At 41.3% G+C, this 25,273-nt stretch overlaps 1 protein-coding gene across 2 annotated transcripts in view; it reads left to right on the plus strand.

The window, feature by feature from the left end:
* The window catches only part of HMCN1 (hemicentin 1), a 348,410-nt gene that overhangs the window by 64,809 nt on the left and 258,328 nt on the right, over positions 1 to 25,273 (plus strand). For both annotated transcript variants that reach the window (XM_019556684.1, XM_019556685.1), the window contains exons 2-4: positions 3,889 to 3,959; positions 12,010 to 12,168; positions 12,893 to 13,015. In XM_019556684.1, coding sequence (XP_019412229.1) covers positions 3,889 to 3,959; positions 12,010 to 12,168; positions 12,893 to 13,015 — 353 coding nt within the window. The remainder of the gene's footprint in view (positions 1 to 3,888; positions 3,960 to 12,009; positions 12,169 to 12,892; positions 13,016 to 25,273) is intronic.

The following is a 25,273-nucleotide window of genomic DNA, read 5'->3' on the forward strand; positions in this document are numbered from 1 at the left end:
GTGTGCTGCTGGTTACTACTGCCCAAGTGCAGCACCCTGCACTTGTCAGTATTGAAGCGCATCCTGTTTTTGCTAGCCCACCCCTGTAACCTATCTAAGACTTGCTGCAGTCTTTCCCTCCCTACTAGCATGCTCACCTCACCCCAAATTTTGATATCACCAGCAGATTTAAACAGGTTGCTTTTCATCCCATCGTCCAAATCGCTGATAAAGAAATTGAACAGCGTGGGCCCAAGGACCGAGTCCTGGGGGACTCCATTGCATGTCAAGAGGATCAAATATATGTCTGTTGCATGCATATATATGGGGTGTCCCTATAAGTTGCAACAGCCCATGACTGGTTAGGTAACAGCCCCTGAGATTTTGTAAAGCTACAACTGCCCCTATTGCTCTGGCTGCCATAGTAGCCAGAATCTCTAGACTCCCCCTTCCTCCTTCTGCTTCCATGTTCTGCATTTACCCTAAAGGGCAGTGTAGTGTGACATGGCAAGGCAAACTTTGGATGAAGTTGGGACCATACAGTGCAGTGGTGACTCCCATGAACTGCAGGACATGTGATTCTTGGTCACTTAGGAATTGGACAGCCCCGGCATATATTCCATAACTGCACTGGATTGTAATCTTGGAAACCCTCGCAGTTTTTGCTGATTTCCTTTCTTACAGTAGCAGTCTGCTGGGGTAGCAACCTTTTATTTGCATGCAACACTTGAACCAAGGTATGTTATCCTCAGTGGCTGGTTCCCTAGACCCATTTTCAAACAGCTTCTCAGCATATGGCCCCAGGAATATCCCATCTGGCCATGAGGGGGATCTATTTCAGGGACTACTCCTGTTTCTCTGCTCCTTTTGCTAATGGGGTATCCTCTAATGCCATCCTTGTCTACTTCACTCCCAGTCAAAGATTCTGATCATTCTGTCTTAGAAGCTCATTACACCTTGACCATAGGTGGTGTTGTACTTATGGTGGGGCTAAGCACCCATCCAAACCATTTGTAGAAAGGCAGTTGCTAAACTTTCTATTGGTGTCCTTTTAAACATTTCCTGACACTGAAGAACATTCTATCTGATCCTTTTCCTCTGATATTCTATTGGATATGTACCTGAATTCATCATCTGCGTGTGAGCATTTCCCAAAATCATTTTCCTACTTTACTGTCACTGGTTGACAAGTAGAGTCAGTGGGATCTGCTGGGTAGCCAGCACCATGCTGGGACAAGAGCCTCTGGGATGGAATTTGAGTGAGGCTGTGTTCCCTGTGGAAAAACAGGCCGTAATAAATCAAGAACCTGCCTCATTCTTAGTAATTACAAGTTTCCAGATCTCTATTTTGTAGAAAGAGTAGTCACAAGAAGTATTTACTGCTTTGAGCTTGAAAAGTTTAGTTTCTGGATTAAAAGAAAAAATAAAGGATATGTTGGTTTTACTCTGTATGTGTGAGATAGATAGATATATAAAGTTCATAGGTTGACCTAAGATTTTGAAAAGGGTGCACGTGGTGTGGCACATTATCACATATAACACAGCACGTATTTTCCTCTGGGGACAGAGAAACTAGATGCTTTACTTATTAATATGCTAGGGGCCTAGCACTATATTATTCAGCTTAATATCAAAGCAAAAACAGATATAACTACTGAAGTGTGCACACATTTCTAGATTATATACAAAGTTTTAAAAAACAAAAAACTTGGCAAAAAATAGTCAAAATAATCAAAAGATACTGTGTCATTAGTCCTGTAGTCATTCTAGTTAAATGTATGTCTCATTCAGATTCATAAAACAAAATCTAGCCTTCTTAAGTATCTTGATAGTGCCCCAATATTGCACTGTCAGTCATGTCTACACCTGAGTTAATATTACCACACCTTAGTTACGGAGTTTAGTTACAGCTAAAGCAGCCACAGAGCTGTGAAACAGAAAAATGAGATTACTAGAAATGGCTAAGAGACTGCAAAATTGCAGAAGAAAGGTTAGTTTGAATAGTGGAACGTCAAGACTATTAAAAAGGAGAGAGAGTCATTAACATCTGTGGGGTGGAGAGAGATTAGCAGGAATCAGGGGGATGATAATAAGTCATGAATTGAATTTACTTTTTCAACAGTGCCTGAAAAGAAATGCTGCTGCTCCTTCCAGGCAGATGGTTTTGAAGTTTGGGTAGAGCAGGAATCAAAGTGGGCAAGGTGCAACTGCACCCCCCTGGATCTGCCTCTGAAGATGTGTATGAAATTGCATTCTATTATGTATTTAAAGCAGTAGTTGGCAGTGACCAGACTTCAAGTTAAGCAGTTTGGAGAGAGATTCATTGTAGTCATATGCTTTAATGATGCCTGAAAGGGAGAAGATACAAAAGAGGAAGAATTTGTTTGCTTTTGTCTTCTTCTTGCTTTTCTGTTGTTCCTATAACACAGTTATATAGAAGAACATATTGTTCTTATAATTACTGTTTTGATGAAAGCCTAGGATGTTTTAAATAGTTTACCAAACAGCATTTACAGATAAATGACTCAAATCAAAGCCATACCAAAAGGCTTAAGAAAGCTCTGGTTTACAGCTCGAGGAAATATTTTATGTGATCTCTCGGGTGACCATTGTAAACAGATTAATAACTATACTGAGCCAGGCATTCATAAACAGAGCCCAAAACAAACTCTTGTGTGCAGCTGTATGAGAGTGCATGACATGATTGCTGCTGTAAGAGCTGTCAAGGAAAGCTATGGACAGTTTAAAAGAAAAAATGTCAAGACTTAATGAATTAAATATATGCTAATTTTTAGCAAGCATGGAAAATAAGTGTGGATAATTGGGAAACATTTTGTTATGAGGAAACTGGATAATTATGGTGATGAGAGAGGCAACTAGCAAGAAGAAGTGGGAGACTTGGTGACATACCAATGTGATAGTGACATTTTTTATCTCTGTATTGCATATCAGAATACATGGAGTCCAGTGCATAGTTACTAAAAAGAATCCCCTGGTGATTAGGTGGTCAATGTAAATAAAGTGTAGTGACCTCAGGTCAGTTCTCAGAAGACAGATTGAGATGTAGCAAAACCTACAATTGAAATTGAGGCTAGTGTCACTCATGAATGGGCACTGAGATTGAAATATTTTCCCCTGTCTAGATAAGAGATGTCAAGCTAGAACTGAGGCACATTTGTATAACGTTGGTGGGAGAAATTTGATCCATGAGTTCTGTGGTAAAGGATTGTAATCTCTCATTGACACATCCCCAAAACTACATCTGGAATAAGTTCATATTAAATTCCAGTGTGACCACTGTTTAGTTTTTGTCTTCCTCCAACCCCCTTGAGAAAACACCAAGAAAAATAAAATGGTGGGGCAAAAGAAAACATCTCTGTGTATAAGTAAGAGGCAAAGAGACAGACAGACAGGTGTGTGTGTGTGTAAGACATGGACTTAAGAATGAAATTTGCACAAAAATATTGGATCCCCTTTAAATTTGTCTAAAATTAGGCCCACCTCTGTGTATAAGTCAGCAGCCCTCTGTTGCACATCATTCCAGCTCTTGTTTAATGCAGTTTTTTAACTAATAGTACATTGCCAGATGTTGCACAAAATGTCAATGGAAAAAATATCAATTAAAAACTGCAGTATTTTAATTTGCATAGAACTGGTTAGCGGTAGGGAAAGGAGCATGACTTGCTATGTAGTGTGCTCATTTCCCCATCTCCCTGCAGATTGGAGAGCAAGGGAAAGGTGATGGTATATGTAACACAGGCCAATGCCAGAGACTGTGTTGTTTTCTTTAAAAAAAACAAACCCTTTTTTAATGCCAGCTTGTTGATTCAGAATTGTTCTTTAATGGCATTTGCAATTTTACTGTAATGTTACAACATATTTTACATCTTTTCTTAATTGTATTTCCAGAAATTGGGCCAGTGACTATTACCACAGATCCCAAGAAATTTCAGTATGAACTCAGGGAACTTTATGTTCAGGTGGGTAACATGTCTGTTCTGTACATGCTATTTGAGATAGATGCACTGTATGCATTCTTGATTTTCAGCTTGTCCCTACTGTTAACACATGACTTATTCTGCGGCTCAATTCGTTTTGTTCAGTGATGCAATGTACCATATTTACTTGATTCCAAGATGAGGATTTTATCCCCAGTCAGCATGAGGGGAAAAAACCTTCTCTTGGATTGTAAGATTGGCTGGTGCAGGTGATAGCTCAGCTCCCGTGATAGCTCGACTCCTCCACAGTGTCACTGAACCTGGGCCCTGGGCTGAAGCTGGAGCTGAGCTGCCACCTGCCCCAAGCTGTTATAGCTTGTTTGGAGGGAGAAGGGGTATGTGGCTGTGGGGAACATAAAGTAGACTACGGATAGGGAGAACCTGTAGACTGCACACATCCCCTGCCCCCCCCTGCAGTGCAGCTCAGCACAGCTAGGGCTCCGAGCAGCTGCACCAAAAACTTCCCAGTGGTCCCAATGAGGAGGGACCATTTTCCCCCACTCTGAACATCAGTTTCTGATCAGCTGCTACTGCTGCTGCTGCTCAGCCTAGATGGATGAGCCTAGAGCTGGTACTGGGACCCAGGCTCAGCAGCAGCAGCACGGGAAAGAAACTGCTGCTCAGCATGGGGGGAAAAGCAGCCCCTTCCCCACCCCCCTGCTGCTGGTGTTTCCTGGTGCAACCACTTAAGCCTGCACAGGGCTGACCTGTGTCTGCTCTCCACTGCCACATGGGGCAGCCCAGAGGCAGCAGTGATGTGGTGGAGATGCAAGGCAGCCCTGCATGGGCTTTGGGAAGCTGCATCAGGAAGCACCGGTGAGGGGGAGGGGCTGCCATATTTAGCCCACCCCGATCTTTAGGGTAAGTATGAGCAGTGGAAGGTATAGCTGTTGGTCATCAAAAAAAGCCCCAGGTCAATTCCCCATTAAAGCAATGTCAGATTAGAACCAGCGTTTGTTGGGTGCAGTCCTGCCCTCTTAACTCTGGGAAAACTCTTCTTTATGTAAAGGCAGTGTGGCCCAAAGCAGGACTGGATCATCTGTGTTTTAAGGGTGATCTGGCTTGAAAAAATTGGCACATAGAAGAATAGAAGATTCTAATAAAAAGCTACTTGTAAATGAGTGGTTTTTATTTGTATACATGTGTCTACATGTGCATTTACTTCAGCATAAATTTGTTGCACAGTAAATTACTGTGCAGTAGGCAGAAAAAGGCCAATGTCTACATGTGCAGGTGTTAAGGCACATTAATGCTGTGTGTGGACTGACCTGGAACTCAAGTTTGTCCCAAGTTAGTCACCACACACAGTGTTACTGCGCAGTAAGGTGTCTGCACATGTGTTACTGTGCAGTAATTAATCAGGTATAAATGTTATAACTGCATGATGCAGGTATCAAATTTATGCTCAAGTCAGCATAAGTTCCCATATTTCCTGTGTGGTATGGATATACATACATAGACATGTACCTGTACTGAGCAGTAATTTCAGTCACTGCACAGTCAATGCACCCATATAGATGTGCCCACTGAATATTTTAAAATGTAGCAGGACAAAAAAATTAGGAAAAACCATGCTGTGTTTTGCAATGGGAGGAAAAGTGCCAGGGATCCTGTTTTGACATAGTCTCAGAGTAATTTAATTTAAATGATGGCTTCCAGCCTCAGTTTGTTTTTCATAACTGGAATAGAGAAAAATAATTCAAAAAACAACCATGCTCTTCTCTAGAGGACAAGAAACCAAAAGCAATGTTTTTGCAAGGGTTTACATATCAGATGTGCTTGTAGGGATGTATCTTTACATTTGAGTAGTGCAAACTTTTGGTTCCAAACAACTTGTTAATTAAAACTTTAAAATAACTTTAAAAATTATTATTACATTTTTTCTCAATTCATTTAAAATATGATCATTTACATAAGTACATTAGTTTAAATACACCCATTCAAATAAATAATACTATTTGAAATGCCAATTTTAAAAAACAAATAGAAAGTTTTGGGGGGGGGGATATATTTTCAGTAGAACTTCCAGCGTCTCCCAGAAAATTGAAGTATTTTCCAAGTACAGTACTTGTGTTTTTGTGTCTCCAAGGGAAGCATTTAAGAAACACAGGAAGCTGAGCTAAGGGAGACATCACTGGAAAAATGAAGAAACAACAACAAACCCCAAACAAACCAAAACCAAAAAATTCACATTGCAAAACCTTTGTATAGCCACAAGATGAAATAATGCTTGAAGAAAGGACCTGGCCTAATCAAAAAGAAAAAAAATGCAACAGATTTAATATTTTAAAGACGATCTTTGTTAATATAAGGGCATTTAGAGCAAGGAATGAGCTGCCAAACCCCCATGGGGTTGTTTTCACTGAAGATCCTTAAGACTGAATTTGATAACTTAGCCTACAAAGGGTTATTTTTGGGTAACAAAATTACAGTGGCCACAAAACAAAAAATTATGCTAAAAACTCACTGTAGAGAGGGTTCTTTTTAGTACAATCCTGATCCTGCAGCTTTTAGTATTCTGATTTAATCCTGCTGGTTTTGGTGACGCGATTCCTAATAGAGTGCATCTACACGAGATGCTAGAAGGTCAGTTGACTTAATTCTACTTTCCATTAGTGCATCACAGTGAAAGCCAGTAGAATTAGTCTATTGTGTATTAACGTCACCTACAAGATATGTCCTGGCACTACTGCACAGTAGCACCAATTATGGTGCATTAAGTTAGTACCTGTTATCACAAGCACTATATTTAACGCGCTGTAATTACAGTGCATTAATGCATGTGTAGATGTGCCCCCAGTAAGGGTGATGGGACTCAGGTAGTGCAACCTACCAATGACTTCAGTAAGAATTTTGTGCAATGAATGATGGCAAGATATCAAAAAGGACTGATTTTTCTTCTCCTCTGTAGATGGCAAAGCCTGTTAAGCTGCATACAGACATTTGGGGAGGTTAGGGGGAGGTTAGGTTGTGTTAAAAATAGCTACCCAGTCTAAGGTAAACTGGGATGAGGAGGCTAGTGGGCAGGAGGGAGTTGGGGGATTGGGAGGGCAGGCAGGCTGTCAGGGAGGATCAGATGTCTGTTGGGGGTGGGTGTACAGGGTCCACCAAGGGAACTGGGGGGGGGGCAAGCAGGGTCCCTGGGAGGGACTGTGGGGGATCAGGGGGCAGCTGGGGTCTGCTGGAGGGATCACAAGGGTAGGTAGAGTCCACAGAGGGGATCAGGGGAATCAGGGGTGGGGGAAAGTAGGGTCCTTAGAGGGTTGGTTGCGTCCTGGACAGTTTGGTAGGATCAGGAGGCTCACAGAGTCTGTGGGGTCTGGGGTGGGAGGAGCTCTTTCCCTCACCCCAAGGGACCAGGGGCTATTTTTAGCCCCCTAATCCCCTCCTACCCCTGTACAAGTAACTCTCCAGTCCCTCCTGCCCCTCCCTCCACCCCAACTTAATTTCCTCAGTTCCCAGCGTTGGCAAACACCGATAAAACTGGCACTGGGAGTGGTTTGCTGGATGGGAGGTTTGGTGGGCTGGGGTGGTGGTGTCGGGTGGGGAGGGTTGTCCATGGTGGTGTGGGGGAATGTCTGTACACAGCCAATGTTTGGCAGATGCATTCAATGAAGCTTAACCACCTCTGAGTGCATGAACTTCTGTTTACGTTGTTTTACTAAAGATTCATGAACCTGTTTTTCATGTATGCAGCATGAATCTAAAATCTATGTAAAATTTAAAAATGGGAAGTGCATCTTCTAGCTTTCTCATTTATATTCTATTAAATCTCTTCAGAAGAGCATTTCATTTGTTGTTGAGAACTTTACAATTCTACAGAAAGGAAAAGTTCCAGTTGGTCTAATAAAAGGTATCATTTTGGAACCAAGAGTTCTATTTTTTGTATGACATAAAGGAAAAGATATCGTCAAACATTTTGATGGGATGAGTTTAGTACTTTGGTTAAAAGAATGCATAATTCACTTAACTATAGTTTTATTTTTTTAAAAGAAATTTAGATGGACCTGCTCTATACAAACGAGTTACCTTGCATCAGGTATATTGGCATAGTTTAGTCACTCTGCCTCAACACAATTTCCATGTAGCTATAAGTATGAAAAGGCTGCTACCTTTTATTGAACTGACTGTAAAGGAGGGAGAGCTGTTGGTCCAATAAAAGATATCACAAAAGAGCATTGCCCCTCAGATATTTTGTAGATCATCATGGCTACAATAACACTCCAACTTTACTGGCGTATGTTATTCCTGTGTGCAAAGGGGAATAATGTATGTTGATACAAGGTAGTTGTAGTGATGCTAATTTTTGTAATTGTATCAGTAAAAGTAGCACACATCTTAGCAAAAAAACTATATTAATATAAAAGCTGTGTGTAGACCAAGACTTAAAGAAAAAAAACTTGATATTGGAATAATGTCCATCAAAAGAGCATCAGATTACATTTATTTTTAATAGTACCTTGTGCAAAAATTATCACTAATTTAGTGAAATGAGTCTTTTTCTTATTGAAACAAATTCCAGTCTGATTTAAAAACTACAGACCAAATTCCAGTGTGGTAAAACAACTGAACTCCTGTTAAACGCACTGGAGTTATATCACTGCTAAATTTAGATCAAAGTAATTTGGGTAATTCAAATGAGCTGCAGATAAACATTGAAATTTCTAGGTGCTTATCCAAGCTGGAATGAAATACTGAACCATCCGAGGCTTATTCATCATTAGTTTTGCAGAGTATTTCACAATGTATCAATAAGCATGTTTAATTGGAACTTGGGGGAAAAGTTTTTGAAGAGAGTTTTTCATTAGGAAAAGTTTGCTATATAAAATTGATGTGCTTTATTTTGTACTATCACCTAATTTTCTTTTGAGAAAGCAGCCCTCCTACATTATGATATGGAAAAATGTCCTGCTGTTCTGGGAACACTGTTCAGATCAAGATAGTAGTTCTGCAATTCATATGAAATAAATGTTAGCTCAAAAGAACAATTTGTGTGAAAAATGCTCTGAAAGATTTTAAAGTGTCTGGAGAGGTTTTCCGTAATGAGAAAAATACTATAGGAAGTACCAATCGTCTCAACTTTGTCTACAAATGAAATGCTCAACGCAGAGAGTCATTTGTTGAAGACGACACTAGCTCTACAACATCAGGAAAAAATTAACTTGGCTATATTGAGCTTATCCCCTAGGTTACATATCATTGCCAGGATGAATTGCCGACACATGCGAGTCAAAAGGTTTTTTTGAGATGTATCTTTCCAAGGTTTCTGGGAATGTGAAGCTTTACCGCTTTCTTTTCCTATAAAAGTCAGAAACTTTAGAATAATCTTTTAAAGAACAGTTACATTCTCTACATTAGAAGATCCTTATGCTGAGGTGTAAGATGTAGATATGTAGAGTTCTTTACTTTGACATTAAAACCTTTGCAGTTGCCAATACACTAACATTCTATAGGTTATTATTCAGAATTCTGCAATCTGGATAATTATTGTAGGAAGCAACTCTTTTGTCCATCTGCTTGTTACTTCACAGTAGTATCTGCATGCTCTGGGAATATTTAAAAATAAAAATGACATTATCTTTCTCTTTATTTTTCCCTCCCAACTTGCAGATATAGTTTAATTACAGAAAGTTGCTTTTTATATTTCTGTGTGCATTCTACGTATGCGTGTTTGTAGAAAGCTGAGTAGAAGAAATAAGTTTTGTATTCCCTTCTGTAAGTGGTGAAAGTGCAAGAAAGGGGTTAAAAACTTTGAAAGTTGTCTTTTATAGGCAAAACATATATGCATGCAATAAAATGTGAACTTTGCTTAAGCATTATTTTTCTTTAGGAAAAATTGACTTTCATAATAACACTTCATAGCATTTTGATTCAACATGTATCCTGAAAAACTTCCAAGTTAACAGCTGTCTATATTTCAACACAGCTTACTAGCAGTGTATCAGTGTATCACCTGTGACCACTCTGCTAAGATCCCTGCCTTGGTTCCACATCTGGCACTCAGTCTAGTTCACTACTAGACTGGTCTGATATTTGAAGTCCTTAATGGGACTGATCCCTGTTAGCTGAGGGAGAATCTCTCTCTGTCTGACCACAACCTCTTGGGACTGCTTCATTCTACCAGAACAACTGAAATGTCAGCTAATGAAGGAGGGTTGTTAGTGTGTCTGGTAGAACTATCACAGGTACTAGAACTAAAGTAAGGATCTCACATCCACATGATGATAACTGTGAAATTATCCCCTTTCCAAATTAAATTCAGAACTGCTTTCTTTGACTTTTTTCCCCTTGTAACTCAGGCTTTTGTGAGTGTAAAAATATGTACACACGCACCTATATTACCAAACAGGCTATGGGGAAAGCAGGGACTCTGAGAAAGGTCTAAAGTTCATTGTGAATAAGTAGTTTGACATGAGATCTCAGTGTGATGCTTTGGCATAAAAGGATAATGCAAGGTTTGGGCATATAAACAGGGAATAAGCGGTGTGTCTACATGAGATGCTTTACTGCATAGTAGGCTAATCACATGTGCACACCATTTACTGCACAGTAAATTAGTCTACTGTGCAGTTAGCTACTACCTGTAAATACAGGTAGTAAATTAACTGTGCTGTAGAGACTACTCAGTAGCATATGTGTAGATGCTGACCAGGAGCAAATTTGCTCCCAGTTAGCACCAACACTCTTGGGTGGGAAGCTGGGAGCTGAGCAACACCAGGACTGGGGTAGCTCTCTTCCCTGCCCCATCCCAGCACTCAGCTCCCTCCAGCAGCGCTGGGACTGGAGAGCTCTCTGCTTCCCTGCAGGAAACAGTTCCTGACCAGCCCCAGGCTACTCAGGGAAATCCCCACCCAGTCAGGGGCTGGCTGGTAGCATGTGCATGGGGCCAGGAGACTACTACAGCAGCACTACAGACTACTCCTGATGTGCATGGAGTAGGAAGACAATTACTGCTGCAGCCAGCAGAGGTCTCCTGGTCCTGTACTCATTGGGACGGATTCCTCTGCTCCCTACCAACCAACCCCCAAGCTAGCACCCTGGGGGAACCTGGAGCTCCCCCTGGCTGCTGCAGGGGGCCAGAGCATTGTGGGAGCAGCCCTGTAGTGGGCTGCTCGTGTTGGGAGCATATGTAGATGTGTTCCTCAGAAAGGTTTACTGCGCAGTAAGCCTTTAGTAGTAAAAGCATGTGTAGACACGCCCAAGGAGTCAGAGATTTATGTCTACATACAGCATTGACAAGATCAGTACTGACATACTTTGAACATTTCTGGTATCCACACCTTAAAAAGTATCTTGAAAAATTGCAGAGGATGTAAAAAAGAGCCACAGTGATTTAAGGGCTTACAATGATAAATGCTAAAGACTTCAATAAGTTCAGGTGATGAAGATGAAGACTAAAGAGAGAGTTGAGAATGAAGATTGAGAGGTGACTTGGTAAGTACCTTCACAGGAAGAAAATATAAGACCTAGAGAGATTTCCATTTAGTGGAGAAAAGAATAAGAAAAATTAAAGAATGGAAACTGAAGCCAGACAGAATGAAATATGAAATTAGGCCCAAATATTTAACAGGATGATCAAGTCTTGGAGCAAATTTCTATCCATTGACGTCTTCAGAACAAGTTTATATGCCATTCTTAAAGATATGCTGTAGGTAATTAGTAATTTATTATGCTCAGTATACAGGCCACAGCAGAAACACTCATGGCATGGCCCTGTCAGATTCCAACGAATCTCCAGATTCTGTTAAATACCTTGTCACAAGGACATGAAAAGTAGGGAAGGAAGCTCACTATACAGGTAAATGGATGAAGTAGTGGATAAAGTCTGTAATAAAGGAGATCAGACTAGATGATCTAATGGACGTAAAGGGAAGTATTCTACAGAAACCATATGATGTTATGTATAATGACATAAATAAAATAGCAGAGGTTACAAAAATGTGTCAGGATATTTCTGAAAAGGAAATCCCTCAACTGTTTCAACTGATATCTGTTTTCCTTTGTTGTATGTGTTTTTCTCTAATTGTAATAGGGTGGCGGTGACTGTCCGGAGATGAGCATTGGTGCAATCAAAATTGCTCTAGAAATCTCTCTCCCTGGTTCTTTCATATATGTATTTACTGATGCACGATCCAAAGATTACAGGCTTACCCATGAGGTGCTGCAGCTTATTCAACAGAAGCAGTCGCAGGTATGGAGGATATTCATATTCAGTCTCAAAGAGTTTTTGTTTGTTTTTAAGCTGCATTTAATGGAAAAAGCTTTTCTCCAAGATACTTGTTAAACTCCTTGTAAAAGGGATCATGTACTCTCATTTTAGTAACTAGTGGCTTTCACTTTTTTCCCCTTGTAAAAATATGCTGTCCTGAGGATTAAAGGAACAATAATTAAGTTGTTGATTAAAGGCCAGCTGCCAGTGTTTGCATTCTTGGTCAGTTTGGCAATTGCATTGGTGTTTTTGTTGTTCTGAAAATTACTGTGCTAATTACTCTGGGAATAAAAAGTGCTGATACACACTTTGTTATTTCAAACCCCTTGTGACATTTCTACATGTTTATTTTCTTTATTCACTTTACATCCTTTGATCCTGATTGGTTTCCCTTTCCATATGGAAGTCTCATTAAAAAATCACATTGAAATCAATGGGAGTGTTATGCATGGAGTAGGTATTAAATCCATCTGTTGTTCAAAGAATGCTCCTTTCTTTTTTTTGGAGGTTTATTTCATTTCCACAGAATTTTGAGTATATACATCCACAGCAGCCTATTTGTCCCTCACATGAAGTATCATGAACCTTTTTTTGGCATGCTTCACTGGCTCATTAGAGAAGAGTCTTTTTGCTGCTTAGAATTGTCATAGGTGATAGTAGGCCACAGCTTAATTATTTTTGAATATTTTTGTTTTTCAAACCCTAGGTTGTATTTGTGTTGACTGGAGACTGTGATGATAGGGCACACATTGGTTACAAGGTTTATGAAGAAATCGCCTCAACAAGTTCCGGGCAAGTTTTCCACTTGGACAAAAAGCAAGTCAATGAGGTAAGGATTATAGTTCATTCAAATAAAGGTTTACTATATACAATGATATGTAAAGTATGGACTTACATGTAATGGCCTAAATAAATCTTTAATGATCCTAAATATGAGTTCTGGGCAGAATGGCAAATTTGCTTAATTATTTCCTAATTCTCAGTCTTGTGGTGCTGGCATATCTTGTGGTATCTTGTTGTATCTTGTGGGACTGCATCTCCTCCCACACCTCCTCCACCTCCTAACGTCTGGTTTGATTCCTCCACTTTTTATTTACATTGTAAAACAGGATGGGCACCTGTCTGTGCCCCTACTGACATTAGTCTTTATGCATAGAGCAGCCTGTGAAACTGCCGTTTCTCAGCAGTATCTTGTTCTCTAAGCAGTCCCATTTGGTTTTCTACTTAATATGAGCAAGGGTGCAGAATCTGCTCAAAGGAAATTGTCAGCAGCAATGAGAGGACTGCTATAAAACAAAACAAAAGTGTTGGTAACATGACTCTTTTCTGTAGACTTTTCAGTGCGTTTTCAGGTTCCGTATTATTACAAACAGAGTTTAAGTTTCTCAGCTGCATGAGAATTATTTTAAATGAAGACAAAAATCACATGTTAGTTATTTGGTTAATTGGAATCATTTGTCAGTGTTGTAAACATATCCCTTTGGCTTCCTGGTATATTTAACATTCTGTAAGGGAGGTGGGGTTTTTTTAGAATAAATAAGTAAAATGTTTTTTTACCATTTTGTCCAATTTATTTTCCTTCCTTGCTAATTGTTTGGTACGTGTCATAAATATTGATGGTGGATTGCAGTGTTCTGTACTTCATGTGTTGGAAAAAATGAGGTTCTGATCAGATCTGTCATAAAAAATTATGGGTCTGGAGTTAAAAACAACCAGAAAAAAAAACCTAGCAACTGACTTACCGCTTCTGCAATAGAGAAATAGACATGTGTGACAGGAGTCGGGGTACACAGAGGAGAGACTCTTAGGGTTGCAATTATTTCTGTGTAAATCTTAGAGGTTGTAAAGTTGCCACTCCTATTCATATATATACAACCCCTAAATGTGTGTGTGTGTGTGTGTGTATATATATATACACACACACACACAAGCAAATTACCCGTCAAGAATGATGGGCAGGGACAGAGGCCTGTCTGCCACCCCACCACCCCAGCTGGGGCTGGGGCTGCTCCCTGGCTGCCCCACAACCACTTCAGGCCAGGTCCTGGTTCAGGGCTTCTTTGCCCCTTCCTCCCTTCCTCCCCACCGCTTTGGGCTGGGTCACCTCCCTCCAGCTGCTTCAGGTCAAGGCAGGCCGGATCTGGTTCTTCCCTCCCCCCAGGGCCATTTCCCCACTCCCCCCTGCCATTTTCAGCCAGGGCCAGGGCTGTACCCACTCTCCCCCTCCTCAGGTCCCCTTCTCCTCTGCTGCTTTGGGCTGGAGCCGGGGCCTGTCAGACAACCAGAGCATGAATAAAGCATTATGGACAGATAGACTAAGGCTTTTCTAATATTAGAATATTAATAATAATAAAAAGTATATATTTATATATATTTTAATACTTTTTAATTAAATTTTCACAAAAATATGACCACAGCACACACAAGCAGCCAACTAAAGCCCAAACCATACAGTCCTATAAGAGAGAACATGAGCAAACAACACGCTGGCATGCATTAACAATTGCATCTCATGCAAAACTAAGGAAGTGATACTCCCACTGTACCCCACACTGATGAGACCACCGCTGGAGTACTGCATCCAGTCCTAGGTGCCGCACTTCAACAAGGACGTGGAAAAACTTGAGAGGGTCAAGAGAAGAGCCACCCATATGATCAGGCATTTGCAAGACAAGCCATACGAGGAGAGCCTGAGGGACTTGGGCCTCTTCAGCCTACAGAAGAGAAGGCTGAGAGGGGACTTGGAAGTAGCTTACTATTACAACCGGGGCTGTAGCTTACCATTACATCAGTTGTCTTTTCCTGCCTAGTGCAGGGGGACTGGACCCAATGATCTACAAGGTCCCTTCCAGCCCCTTACAATCTATGAATCTATGCCATTTTATATTTTTATTTAGTTTAGCAAAATGATACTGAAGTCACACAGGACTACCCCATAATAGAAAATTTTCAAATAAACTTAATGGAAAGCATAATGGAATTTTTTCCTTTTTTCAGGATTAGAATTTCAGGGTTTAGGGTGTTCTCTTTTTGTAGGTGGCTTCTAAACAGTTAGCTCAGTTGTAGCTGGTTCTGTCTGTTGGATACAGGGTTAAGATTTTCTTCTCTCTGCTGTCCTTATATAACTTTTGGGTACTACAAAGTATCAGATTCCCATTCTTAAAGAGTTAACATAGATTGTTCTACTTTTGTGAGAATAAATTAGGAAAGTAGAGGCAAAGTGGGGCCTTTGCTTCTCCAGCTCCAGTAATGCCTGTCATCAAAAATAGGAGGTACTTAGCTTGTCTATGACTATCTCCAGCCAACATCCAAATGCTCCATTCCCTATATCATTTCCTGAGATCTTCCCAATCTTAGCATAATAGCGTAGTTACTTTGAAGTAACTCTAAGGGGCCCCGATCCTGTGGAGAGCTAAAGCAGGGTCAGGAAAGTGTAAAGGTGAGACTTATGCCTATGCTCTACCCCCCACAACAATTACCAGTACTCAGCAGTACAGGTGGATCCCAGGTTCTCATTCAGACCTTCTCGTTCAAGGGAATCTATGATAGTCTGGATGTAACTAAGCAGTATATATTAGCAATCAACATCCATAAATTACAGTATGTTGTTTTAGATGCCCTTTGACGAGTACACATCTCTTTTTCTCGTTGTAAGGATAAGCTTTACAGATTTTAACATAGAATCACTGTTCTGGACCTAATAACTGCTAATGCTGAATTATACATGTTGAAAAGGCTACACGCAGCTGAAAGAGAACACCCTGCCAAGCCAGTATCTTGCTTTTGTTGAAACGATCTTGATTGTTTTCATTCCAAAAGGCTCAAAATAAAAAGTTTATTTATAGTACAGTAGGTTTCAAATCTTTATCCTTGCCCTTAACCTTTGGACATTCAGTGGAGAATGAAGCAACATGAACTAACTACCAGGAAGCACAATATAACAGAAGGATACTTAGGTCTTGTTACACAATAATAGTGGTGGCTTCTGGAGCTCTTAGACCCTGGATTTTCCTCACATTAACACCTGAAACTGGTTTTAAGGACTCCTTATGCTGCTCAAAATTATACCACTCCAGGGCAGGATTCTCTCTGATTTGTGTTACCCAGCTCGTGTTGCACTAAAGTGTACCACTCTAGGCTATGCCTTAGTGTAACCACCCCACTGGCTGCATTAGGCTCACAGTACCCCACCCTCCCCAGCACCCCAGATCCCTGCTTACTGCCCCCACCCCCAACCCACCTTCCCTGATTACTTGTGGCTGTCCATGCTGTCTGTCCCAAAGGAGCAGGCAGGTAAAGGGTAACCTGCCAGCCCGGCTACCACCACTGCTGCCGCTCTCTGGGCCAGAAGGGCAGCAGCCTGATAGCAACAGCAGCCAGGCAGGCAGATTAACCCTTCTCTGCTTGCTTCCCTGGAACAGGCAGCATGGGCGCCACAAGTAAATAATGCCCTGGGGACAGAGAGAGGCAGGAGATAGGAGGGAACTTTGAGGGGCAGGGGGGAAGCCTGGAATAGGGTGGAGGGGGAGGAATTCTTACCTTTCAGTCCTCCAGGCCCCTACTGGCCTGATGTGTGACTGCTCTAAACCCGAGCTAGCACTAACACCGTTCAACATTTGTGCCGCTCACAGTGTGAGGTGTAACAAGGCCCTTAGTATCCACTCAGACTTTACATGACTAAAAGACCCTGTTGGTTTTTGTGTATGTCTGGAAAGTGTTTCACTCCCTCAGATAGTTCCATTCCACCTCGTCCAGGGGTTCTCAGATTTTTTGTTCCATATTTCTCTTTTTTAAGTTTGTTATATAGTTGTGTACTCTGTGACTCCATGTTATGGGGAAAAATGTATTCTTTTATTAATGCAATCACACAGTAACTTTACCAACAGCACAAGGGAAATTGTAGAGTTATTTTATTACCACTCCATACACATTTAACTTTGTTCCTCCTTCTTTCTCATTCCTTTCTTTCATGCACCTTCTAAAAAGTTATTGCATATCCCTACATCCTCACTTGGAGAAATACTTGCTTAGTCAAAACTCCCACAAAAAGTGGCAACTTGGGCATATTACTAGGGAGAGTACAATAGGGTGAAATTACACACAGGGCCTTGTTACAAATTAATTTTAAGTGGCTCCTGGAGCTCTTAACCCTTGAATTGTCCACACATTAACACCTGAAGCTAGTTTTAAGCATTTTTTTTGGTGCCTTAAAGTTATGCCACTCCAGGGCAGGTTTATCTCTGATCTGTGGTATCTACTTCGTGTTCTGTGATGAAGCGCCCAAGTTGCAGTCCTCCAGCATCCCAGGATGCAGCATCCTCTCCCTCCTCATCCTGTTGTGTGGACAAACTTTCCACTGAACTCTACTCTCCAGAGGGTGGTATTGGCACTAAGCCAACTTCCACTCCCACCCCAGGGGTGTGACCTTCCCACCCCCAGGGGTGCAACCCCATGCAAACACCCTGCAGAACACATGCCACTTAGCTAGGTGACCGGTCATGAATGGGTCTAGGAGTAGAGTCTAGAGGTGGTGGGGTGGGGAACAAGGTATTGTCTGGATCAGGTCCCAGTGAGCTGGGGTTTCCTTCCCGGGGCAAGGGCAAGTAGCTTCCCCAAAAATACCTTCCCTCACCACACCCATTTACCAGCCACCCCAGGATGCATGACCCACACCCCGCTCAGCCCAATCCTAAATCCCAATTTATTCAAACATGAGACTTTTTAAAATTTACCTCCTCTATATGTCTTTTTAAATTCTTTTTTTTAGACTTTTTTTCTTATCCTTCTGTGGCTGGCTAACTTAATTGTACTACCCTTCCCCCACCTCTATTTCCTTTCCGCCTCCCATCTCATTACCCACCCCCATCCCATTAACTCTCTGCCTCCCAACTTCATTTTCTTGCCCCCCTTCTCTCACACTCCCCACCTACAGCAGGGATAGTAGCCTTTCCTGGCTTACCAGCTGTGTAGTGGCAACTCACAGCCGTAGCTCCTGGCACCCCTGCTCATCAGCCCTCTAGTGGTAAATCACAATTGTGCAGGTGGAGAGGGAGTCGGAGAAGGTTTTTATCCTTAAGTTGTAACTACTCCAAACTTGAACAGTCACTAACACCAATCAATATTTGCATAGTTCAAAATGCAAGGCCCTGAGACCATACTAAATTTGTGGAATGTTAAGCAGTGTTAAAGTTGGAATGTGCTGTAAACCATCATATATTCAAGATTATTTCTTGCCCGCACAGCTCTGAGTTGCCACTAGAGGGCTGGTGAGTAGGGGTGTGGCTAGGAGCCAGGATGGGTGGTGGGGGTGGGGAGCTGGAAGTAGTGCATCTTGGGATGCTGAAGGACTGAAAAATGTCCATTTTATCTCTGTGGAGCAGATTACAGTTACCTTAACACAAGCTAGGTAGCAAAGCCCACAGTTAACAGTTATGTGAAATGGCTTGATGTTGAGATGCTCAGAAGGGACTTAGCACAAGTTAATAAGTTTCAAAGAATTTTAACCTGCAGATTCGTATTCTAAGTGCCTTTAGTATGGTCTAAGTAGCATGCAACATGACCCTAAGAGTCTTGCATGGGTGTGTAGGGAGAAAATTAGGAAGGCCAAAGCACTGTTTTGAGATGCAACTGGCAAGGGACATAAAAGGCAGTAAGAAAGGATTCTGTAAGTATGTTAAGAGGAAGACCAAAGAAACCACAGGGTCCTTGTGAAATACAGAAGGCTATCTGATTACAGGCGACACAGAGAAAGCTAAAGTATTTAAAGCCTTTTTTACTTCAGCCTTAAAAAATAAAGGCAGATGATGAGTGCAGTTTCCAGCAAAGACAGGAAAGGGGACAAACAGCCTACAGCAGTAAAGGAACAGGTTATAGATTGAATAGATAAGCTAAATGTTTTCGAAGTGGCAGGGCCAGAGGGTACTGAAAGAATTGGCTGAGGTAATTCAAAGCCATTAGTTATTATTTTTGAGGACTTGTGGAGGTTAGACGAGATACTGGATGATTGAAAAAGGGCAAATATAGTGCCTATCTTTAAGGAAAGGAAGAATTACAGACCAGCCAGCCTGACCTTGATACATGGAAAGATCATGGAGCAGGTCCTCAAGGAACCTTTTGTAGAGCATCTAGAGATGAACAAGTTGATCACAAGCAGCGTAGATTCATCAAGAGCAAGTTACGACTGATTTGCTTCTATAATAAGGTGACAGGCTCTGTGGATGCCTGGGGGCTTCCACGCCACCAGGAGCCTTACACAGATTTTACATTACTTTCCACTTGTGGAGCTATGTTTGCCCAGCACTTTGCTAATAACTGCAGGGGTAAGATAATGTGGTAATGGGCATCATATAAGTGCCTAGATAGGCCTGAATTATTTAGTAGCACCCAGGTTAGTGAGCTCTGCACAAGCTGGCTAAAGGTTCTAGAATTGCACACAAGTCCCTGATGGTAGCATGTGGCCTTCAAAACCATTATTGCTCATGACAATATATGAAAAGGGATACATAAATACATAATTTGACTTAAATTACAAAATACACACCTTGCTAATAATCCAATTGTATTAGAAATAGGGTGCACTAATAAAGAACAAACAGGGACTTTGTTTTAGTGCAGACACAGCTTCAGTTTCCAAACATGTATATATTGAGAGTTTTCAAGTTCAAGTCTGAAAATTTAAGCCAACAGATAATCCAGCTGTGCTGGCAATAACTTACTAGTGTGATTTCTTTTTAAGTTTCCAAAGTATAGGCAGTGATTTTGGGATACCCTCACCCATACTTCCTTCCTAAATATTTTGCAGTTGTTCTGTCTGAAGTAGATTTTTTTCCTTTACCTTTTAGGATCCTTACTAGATCAGTTGTAATTTTGTCAAAATGTGACTTGATGAATATTATTGGAGAAGGGGAGGTTAGATTCAGAAATAATTTACAGCATTTCTGCAGGGATTTTGTTCTTGCAACATATCCCATTGTCAGGTCATCCACTGGAATGTGTACTGAAACCTGGAAAATATATGGAGCATGGACTCTATTCCCATTTGTTTATTCTAAGTCACAAGAAAGTTTCTCAAACAGTACAAGCAAAAAGAATTTTTAAGTTAACTATTTCATTACTTAATTATAGTTTCTCCAGATGTCCTATGCAGAAAGCTCAAGTCTTGATTATCCTTTAAGAACAATGCTTGTGCTATAAAGTATATATTAATATAAACTGTCAGCACATAAAATAGTGCATGTGAAAATTATGTCACTTCTATATAAACTATAACATTATTTACAATGTGTAGTATAATAACCGTATTCAAGTTTTAAAATTAACCATTCGATGGTCAGGAAATTCAGAAGTAGAAATTGCTGGTGTGACCTTAATTTATTCCCTCTTTATGTTGGATTTATAGTGCATAATCACGTATTCCATCCTCTGAATCCTTGCCTCATTTACCACAGATGGGATTGCACTTATGCAGTGAGAAACTGTTTGGTATTTTTTTTCTCCAGATCTTGGGCATGGAATCAGATTTCCAAAGACAGCATTCAGCTACCTCAGCTATGAGCTCATTTGTTCTCTTTCTAAGTCTCCTGCCTTATTCACCATATGCCTTGCACCTTCTGCAATCATGACATAATTTCATCTTAACGTTTACTCACAGGCCACCACAATAAGGTTTCATGGGTTGCAACCCCAATAGTGTTACTTAGGTAGTATTTATATGTGTAGTGTATTACAGTTTAAAAAAAAAACAAATTTAAAAAAATCTTAAAATTCCATCATGTAGCATCATGCTGACACTCACATGGTTCATCAGCTGGGTCCAGAGCTTGCTGTATTTCCAGAGCAGTCTTTATCAATTTAGCTAATACAGTAACTGCTAGAGGATGATAGTTCTGTGACCCAGCACTTGAGTAGGGTGAGATATTATGCCAGTGGGATTCACAGATATTTGCCCACAACAGAGGAATTTGCTCCCTCTATTCAGCACTGGTGAGGCCACATCTGAAGTCCCGTGTCCAGTTTTGCACCCCACCCCACTGTAGAAGGGATGTAGACAAATTGGAGACAGTGGAGGACAACATAAATGGTTAGGGGGCTGGGGCACATGACTTCTGAGGAGAGGCTGAGGGAACTGGGCTAATTTAGTTTGGAAAAGAGAAGACAGAGGAGGGGTTTAATAGCAGCCTTTAACTACCTGCAGGGTGGTTCCAAAGAGGATGGAGCTGGACTGTTCTCAGTGGTGGCAGATGACAGAACAAGAAGCAATGGTCTTGATTTGCAGCAAGGGAAGTTTAAGTTAGGTATTAGGGATAATTTTCTCACTTGGGAGGGTAGTAAAACATTGGAACAGGTTACCCAGAGAGGCTGTGGAATAACCATCTGTGGAGATTTCTAAGACTCAGCTAGACAAAGCCTTGGTTGGGATGATCTAGTTGTGGCTGGTCCTGCTTTGAGCAGAGGGTTGGACTAGATGACCTTCTGATGTCCCTTCCAACCTTTATTTTCTATGGTTCTATGATGCTATGAATGGTGAGACTTGGGAATCTTGGCTTTCATTCTAGGTTCTAGATGAGTGTGCCCTGATGGAACAGATTCTTCTGCCTGTTCCCCTCAAATACTACCCCTTTGTATTACTACCTGACCTTTTGTAAATCCTGTCTGTTCCTTGCCCCAGATTCTCATCTGAATTCTGTTCTCCTCACTTAGGCAGTTTCAGTCTCCACTCCTCAGACTTCTCATCCCAGTTCTAGTTCCCTTGTTTAGTAAAACCTAATCTCATCCATAGCCAGGTCTTCCCTCATACCTTGCCATGATCATTTCCCTCAACAGCTCCTTGTCTCTACTTACTCCCAGTTTCTTTCATCCCAAACTGTGTAACATTTGGTAAAATTATCAACACCTGAAAATAGAGCCATACAAGGCAATCTTAGAAAGCAGTACTGTAATGTACAGGTAGGTATATACATACTTCTGAAACCAAATAACTGCTTCTAGGTTTTTATAATGCTGATAATCTTGCAGTTATAGGCTACATCTACATGAGACATGGACTGTGCAGTTGTTACTGTTCAGTCACTTAGCCCTTGCGTACACAAGTGCCAAATGACTGTTCAGTAACTCCAGTTACTGGAGTTATAGCAGAGTAGCATCCCCGAATGGCTTTTTGGTGATGCTGATTGCACAGTTGCTTGTTACTACTGCATAGTAGCTCGTTACTACTGTGCAGTGGCATCATATCAGACTTTGTGCCATGTGACGATACTGCGCAGTGTAATGAGCTATTGCACAGTCAGTGTCTCATGTAGATGGGGCAACAGAACAGTTTTCTTGTGTAAAGGTGGAAGTAGGGTCTCCTTCTCTCTTAGCTCCCTGGGCCTTGTTTACAGGACCTAGATAACTAGAACTAATTAAACTTCACAATATGGTGAAATTGTCAAAGCTGGTGCCTTTTAGGTGCCAAAATGTGTTCCTGTTCCACCCTGGTCAAAGCCCTTCTGCAAATGTTAATGTGCCTGCTTTTGTAACACACCATCATCATAACCTTGGGTGCTTGTACATGTGATGGGGTTTTAGTTCCTAGGGTTGCATTCTATATCCCCCCAAATTGAAATGGTGAGTTTTTAATTGAAATGGTGGGCTTTGTTTTTCCGTTATTGTATATATGTTGTTGTCCTGGAAGCCACAGGTCCCTGCTGCCACCAAAAGAAGAGGAGAGCCGGATCTTTTTTTTTTTTTTTTTTTTTTTATGGAGCCTGCCTGCCTTTCCCATGGCCAGGGAATCTGTGCCATTAATCTGTCAGCCCAGCCCCTGGCTGCAGGAGACTTGGGTGGGCTCTGCAAAAAAAAAAAGAAAAGGGATTGGGCTCCTCACTGCTTTTGCCTTCAGCAGGCTCCCACGTCCAGCAGGACACCTGGGGCCATTCAGGAATGGGCTGACTTTCTGCTGGGGCAGCACAGGGAAGTGGCAGGAGCATGGCTGGGTGTGCTGGAGGTTAGAGAAGGTGGCGGTGATGATGCATGGGGTGCTGGAAGCCTAGGCAAGCTTGGGGAAGCTAGTGGCCCATCTGGCCAGCCCTGCGCCTCATACACCTTCCCCACTGCCTTCTCTGGCTGCCAGCACATCCAGTCACCTTCCTGCCACCCTCCTGCCACCTCTCTGTGCTGCCCCAGGGGCAAGCCAGCCCATTTCCTTGTTGCCCCTCACAGGCATCCTGCCAACTGCAGGAGCGGGCAGAAGCAGTGAGGGGCCCAATCCTTTTTTTCTGTGGAGCCTGCCTGCGTCTCCCGTGGCCAGGGGATTGGGGGGCGAGCTGACTAATGGCTGCAATGTTCCAAGTTGCAACACGGAAAACTAAACTGCATCAGGCTGTAATTTAGTTTGCAACAATGCAAACTCATTTAAAACCCCTAAAACTCATGTACATGTAATGTGTGATGCCATTAAGCCACAAAAAGGGAAATTTTTGTCACACTTACAGTATGACATCATCATGTGTACAAGCGCCGCTTAAGCCTAAGTCAAAGAAACAGTGAACAGAGGGCCCCATCCAACTTTTCTTTTTAACTGCATTTCAGGGACTCAGGCAGGGGATAAGCTAAACATTTCAACAGGTGGAATATCTGAAGTGAGCTCTTGCTTGCTAAAGCTTATGCACCTCTGATTCAGTTAGTCTGTAAGAGGCATTTTTTACCCTGCCTTCTGCCTAGCTTTAGTCTAACTTCCTTTCTTTGATAAAAGATGGAACAAAATTAGCCTAGGATGTCTCAAAAATTGCACGCTCACTATATTCATCAGGAATACCGACATATATTGAGGGAGACCCAACATCAGCTGTCTCTTGCCATTTAGCAATTATCAGAAATTAATGATCAGAAAAGTGCCTTCTTCAGTGGTTGTCAGTTTGAACCTCTGCAACAATGTACAGTTTAAATTATGCTGCTTCTTTTTTAAATAACTAAGAAAGAATTGATGCTGTCAGTCACTTTGTCTCTGTATTCTTGATGATTAAAACGTGTGTGTATAATTATTATTATTATTTCTTCATTTTACACCTGTGACTTAACATCAAATAACACATGCTTTTGTTAAATTCAGATAAACCCAGCTCCTAGCCCTGTGTGCAATCTATTGGAACCATTGTTTTCAAGATAACTATAAGGCTACAGCATGTAGATAATGTTTCTGTTAGGAATGAGAGATGGACAAATCAATAAGTACAAGAACTGATGTGAACCTCTGTCCCAGACTGGAACTGAACCTTGGAATATGTTCAAATTCCTTTTCTCCAAGTCATTGTTTTCATTGCTTCTGAACTGTCCAGCAACAGCAGGACCTGGAAAACTTGCAAATTGCTTAGTGCTATTATGAACTTTAGTTCAGAGTACCTGCTATGTGCTAACTCAGATGGTGTAAATTACTATAATGACCATTGACCTGGATTGAATGCTTTTTATTTTACAAAAAATCTTCGGGAGTTTTTAAGATGTTTCAAACCAAAGAAGTATTAAAATGCAGATTTTTTTAGTGGTTTCGATACCTTTCTTTTTTGCCTTGATCAAAATTGAGTTTAACTTCTTTAAAGGCCATTCTCATATGGGTTCTTATTCCTTATATTAAACCAGTACCTTTTCAGCTAGGTTTTTACAGGAAGCTTTTTTTTAATTTATAAGGAGGGGAAGATAGGGAAGGACAAGTGTGTGGAAAAAAAATCAACTTCCCTTCTCTTAAGAGGGGAGCACTGCTAATTTTGTCCTCTAGATTCATTGAAACAAACCAGGAAATTGATTCCAGTTGTCTCCTCCCACTATCCCAACAATCTGTCTTCTATTGTGCGTTGGTAACTATGTAGTTGATGCATTCCATTTCATACATACAATGTTATCTCCTTCTCGCTTTACAAACCCGGTACATTTTATATTATTTTTCCCCAGATTTACTGCCACGCTGGAGGGAATCACAGTGAAATATATAATCCTTAAACCCTCCAACTATAACATTTCCAAAAGTCTGGTATCCCATGATCACCTCTTGGCCAAACTGGCCAGTTGTGGCCTTGGCTCCACCACGATCCGCTGGCTGGGAAATTGGCTCTGT

The sequence above is a fragment of the Crocodylus porosus genome, unplaced genomic scaffold (genome assembly GCF_001723895.1).
Source record: "Crocodylus porosus isolate Cpor-Errol unplaced genomic scaffold, CroPor_comp1, whole genome shotgun sequence".
NCBI classification, from domain to species: domain Eukaryota; kingdom Metazoa; phylum Chordata; order Crocodylia; family Crocodylidae; genus Crocodylus; species Crocodylus porosus.